This window comes from Phaethon aethereus (genome assembly GCF_964289735.1).
Source record: "Phaethon aethereus genome assembly, contig: HAP1_SCAFFOLD_754, whole genome shotgun sequence".
Classification (NCBI taxonomy): Eukaryota; Metazoa; Chordata; class Aves; order Phaethontiformes; family Phaethontidae; genus Phaethon; species Phaethon aethereus.
This window is the reverse complement of record NW_028113890.1, coordinates 598-5,030: the sequence shown is the minus strand read 5'-3', so window position 1 is coordinate 5,030 and position 4,433 is coordinate 598. Positions and strand designations below refer to the sequence as shown.

Here is a 4,433-nt window from a genome sequence, read left to right as displayed (position 1 = left end):
GGGGTCACTGCTGGGGGGTGTCACCACGTGGGTGCTGGGTCGCGGGTGCCTGTGCTGGGCTGCAAGCGGAGGGGCTGCGGGTGCCGCAGGCAGCCCGTGTCCCGGCTCCGTGGGTGCCGGTGGGGCCGCCCCCCGCGGCCCCGCGGGCTCGCTGCTTTGCCGGCCGCCCGGCCTGCTGCCGGGAGCCTGTGCCGCCGTTTCTCCCGCCGCGTCCCCCTCCCCATCCCCGGGAGCCCCCGGCAAGGGGCCGGGGCCGGCGGGGGTCCCTCCCCGGGCGCCATCCGCCCCCCCGCAGCTGCCCGCCGGGGCCGCGGCGGGGCGGGGCCGCCGCAGGAGGAGGAGGAGGAGCAGGAGGAAGCCGCGGGGCTCCCCTCACCGCTCCGCCGCCGCCACCCTGGGCCTGGGCCCGCGGAGGCCGCGCCCGGCCCGGCGGGGCCTTGCCGGGGCCGGGCGGAGGCGGCGGGGCCGGGCCGGGCGGGCCGCCGCGCCGCCATGAAGCCGAGCGGAGGTGAGGCGGGGCGGCGGGGCGGCCGGGCTGGGGGCCGGGGCCGCGGGCACCCCGCTCCATGCCCCTCCGGGGCGGCAGCGGGGCGGGGCCCGGGCCGGGGGGTAACGTGGCCGTCCCGCCGCCCAGAGGAGCCGGTCCTGCTGGCCGAGCTGAAGCCGAGCCGGCCCCAGCGCTACGACTGGAAATCCAGCTGCGAGACCTGGAGCGTGGCCTTCTCCCCCGACGGCGCCTGGTTCGCCTGGTCGCAGGGACACTGCGTGGTCAAGCTGATCCCCTGGCCCTTGGAGGAGGCCGAGCTGTGAGTAAGGGGGCCTGGAGAGGGGGTGCGCGGAGCCCCGGGGGCCGCGGGGCGACCCCGGGGGGGCTGAAGGTGCCGCCCTCCCTTCTCCCGGCAGCTGCAGAACCGCGGAGCGCAAGGGCCGCGGCGGCAAAGCGGAGGCGAGGAGCCGAGGGGTGGCCAAGGAGAAGACGCTGGAGTGCGGCCAGATCGTCTGGGGCCTGGCCTTCAGCGCCTGGCCGGCGGCAGGGGCGGGGGAGACGGACCCTGCCTGCGCCGTGGGTCTCCCCTGCCTGATCCTGGCCACCGGGCTCAACGACGGGCAGATCAAGGTCTGGGAGGTGCAGACAGGTGAGCAGCCCTCACCGACAGCGGGAGCGGTCACGGCTTCAGGCTGGCTTCTCTCCCCTTGCTGCCCCTTGGAAGGAGATCCCATCTCCATCCTCGCCCCGAATACGTCCCTGGGGTGGGTGGGAGCCCCTGCCCTGTCCCGAGCGGGGCTGCCTGCGTGTGAAGGGCGCTACCTCGTTCCCTGTGGCAGGACGGCCCTCACCACGTTGTCCCCTCTTCGCAGGACACCTCCTCTTCAGCCTCTTGGGGCACCAGGATGTCGTCAGGGACCTGAGCTTCGCTCCCAACGGAAGCCTCATCCTTGTGTCGGCCTCGCGGGACAAGACCTTGCGTGTCTGGGACTTGAGCAGAGATGGTAGGAGCGTGCAGGGACATCCCTGGTGCTAGGCCACCCCCGGCTGAGGCTGGGGTCCGCTGCAGGAAAGAGGGGGAAGAAACCCACCTTGGTGAGGGAGGTGGTGGGAGACGATCTTTGGGGACAGTATTCAATGCAGAAGGGAAGAGTCCTGTGACACGGAGCAGAGCCATCCTCTTCCAGGTGGGACCGGGGAGGGGCAGGGGGGGTTGCAAGTAGACAGAGAGCTTGGGCTCTGCCCGGGGAAGCCCTCAGTGTGTTCCCTCTTGGGAAAGGTGGGGGGGAGCAGGGGCAGGGCCCAGCGCTGCCTCTCGTGCTCCCCACTTGTGACTCGCGTGTCCGCCGTCCCCAGGGCGGCAGGTCCAGGTGCTGTCGGGCCACGTGCAGTGGGTCTACTGCTGCTCCATCTCCCCAGACTGCAGCATGCTCTGCTCCGTGGCCGGAGAGAAATCGGTGAGTCCCGCTGGAGAGGAGCCATCCCGTGTCCCGCTGAATCCCGTGCTCCCCTTGGCCCTCTGTGTGCCCCCCGATGCGACAAGCCCCCATGTGAGAGGGGGCCAGGCCAGAGCCACCCTCGCTCCTCGGCCGTCCCAGGTCTGCATGGAGTAGCTGGGACCAGAGCCCATGAGATTTAAACCCCAAGATGTTTCTCCTTGGCTGCCGCCCCCGGGGATGCTCCTGGCCTCAGCCCCTGCCCGCATCCCGCAGGCGCTGCTGTGGAGCATGCGATCCTACACCCTCATCCGGAGGCTGGAGGGGCACCAGAGCAGCGTGGTGTCCTGCGACTTCTCGCCGGATTCGGCGCTCCTCGTCACCGCCTCCTATGACGCCTGCGTCATCATGTGGGACCCCTACACCGGGGAGCAGCTGAGGACGCTGCGGTACGGAGCCGGAGGGGGGACAGTGGAAGGGGGAAAGAGCAATGCTGCCGGGGGGTCATTAGGGCTGAAGTGGCCTTCCCTCCAAGCTGGACACGGCCCCCACCTCTCCCCTGGCTTCAGTGGCTGAAGGGGGGCTCTGGCTTGCCGGATTTGGCTGCTCTGCCAGCCCCGGAGCACTGGGGATGGGGCTCATGGCTGCCTGGGGCTGACGCTGGGCTTGTCCTCCCCACCCCGCAGCCATGTCCCCCTGCACTCAGCGCCGGACTACAGCAGCGAAGTCCACACCAGCTCCCTGCGCTCCGTCTGCTTCTCCCCTGAGGGCCTCTACCTGGCCACGGTGGCGGACGACAGGTAAGCGACCCCCCTTGGGGACCTCCAGCGGGAAGAGGGTCCCAGGAGGACAGCACCAAAACGAAGCGGGAGCTCAGGACGTGCCCGTGGGGAGCAGATCTCGCACGCCGGGTGTCCAGCAGCGCACGGCGTAAGGGGGAAGGGCAGGCTGCTGGGGACGCCGCGGCATGGCCGCGGCAAGGGGTAGCAAGGCGAGGGCCCTGTCACCCCTCTGAGCGCCGAGCCGGGGCCCGTGTCCTCCTGCGTGCCGTGCCCCTCAGCACAGCCACCCGCTCCGTCTGCATCCAGCTCGGCTCTGCAGGGGACAGTGCCTCCCGCCTTGCTGCCATGCTGTGACACTCCTGGGACGCTCTAAGCCCATGGGAAGAAAATCCTACTCCAGAGTTTGCATGCATTCAGGTGAACCCAGAGGCTTTCTTTTAGCCGGAGGCACTGCGTGGACGTGGGCCTGGCATCGTGTCCTCTCCCTTTCTCCTTAGGCTCCTGAGGATCTGGGCGTTGGAGCTGCGGTCTCCGGTTGCGTTTGCTCCCATGACCAACGGCCTGTGCTGCATGTACTTCCCACACGGCGGTTTCATTGCCACAGGGTGCGTAATGTGGGAGAGAAGAGCGGAAAACCATGGGCTGCTCCCTCCTCCTGCAGCCCTGGGTCTTCTCAGCAAGTTCTGGGCTTCCGTGGGCGGGGGCAGGCTGGTTTCCCGGTTTGGGGAACGCGTGGTTGCTGTAAGCTTGGGATATTTGGGGGGTAGTTGAGCTTTCTCAAGTCTCTCTGCCTTGTGCTCACGGCTTGTTTGGGTCCCGTTGCAGCACCAGAGATGGCCACGTCCAGTTCTGGACCGCTCCGAGGGTCCTCTCGTCGCTAAAGCACTTGTGTCGCAAAGCTCTGCGCACTTTCCTTACGACGTACCAGGTCCTCGCGCTCCCCATTCCCAAGAAGCTGAAGGAATTCCTCACTTACCGGACCTTTTAAGGCAGCGCGGAAAGCGGAGGCACGGAGGCGAGAGCCCTCTGCCCGGCCGCGGGGCTCGGCCTGGCTCAGAGGAGGCACCGGAGCGAGGACGTCTCACCGATTCGTGAGCCGTGGGGCAGGAGGATTACTACTCCCCTTGTTTTGGGGCTGTGTCTGTGAATGTGGAGGGATTTTTCGGTGTAATAATACTAGAACGCAGCAGAAATGCATGCAGAGGGCAAGGGGCACAGCTGCGGTGGCCCCGCAGGGGACACACAGCGCCTCGTCCCCCTGCCATCTGCACGTTTTGGGTCAGGTGCTTTTGCTTCCAAGTGCAATGTTGTGGGTTGAAGGTTAGCAGCCGCAGTCTGAGCGGAGTTTTTGTCGTTCGTACGAATACGGGGCTACAGCCATCCCCGACAAAACCGACCCTCGCTGGGACCGGCTCCTACTGTAGCTTTAGTTCCCAGAGGGGCGCGGGTTCTGCCGCGCTCCTGGTCTGGGCGCGAGCCGGACAAAGCCGAGCAGGTCCCTGCGGACTAGATGCCAGCGATGACAGAATAAAAAAAATTTTTCCTCATGGCTTCCCTCTTGGCTCTTAGAGGCGACCTGGGGATACCTGGCAGGGCAGGATACCTCCTGCCGGGGCTGTCGGGGCGGCAGCGAGTGCTCGCTTGGCTCTGAAGTGCGGCGGACCAGGGAGGTTTTGCAGGCAGGCGAGAGCAGCTGGACTTGGGCCTTTGCAAGGGGACGGGGGCTCG

At 67.8% G+C, this 4,433-nt stretch overlaps 1 protein-coding gene across 1 annotated transcript; it reads left to right on the top strand.

Annotated features, from left to right (window-relative positions):
* Positions 1 to 492: 492 nt before the first annotated feature.
* On the top strand, positions 493 to 3,693 carry WSB2 (WD repeat and SOCS box containing 2; the record flags this gene model as incomplete). The annotated part of the gene is made up of 9 exons (XM_082016046.1): positions 493 to 508; positions 635 to 806; positions 904 to 1,136; positions 1,360 to 1,499; positions 1,852 to 1,944; positions 2,200 to 2,372; positions 2,610 to 2,723; positions 3,203 to 3,310; positions 3,531 to 3,693. 9 exons carry the CDS (start codon positions 493 to 495, stop codon positions 3,691 to 3,693), a joined length of 1,212 nt encoding a protein of 403 aa, XP_081872172.1.
* Between the last annotated feature and the right edge of the window lie 740 nt (positions 3,694 to 4,433).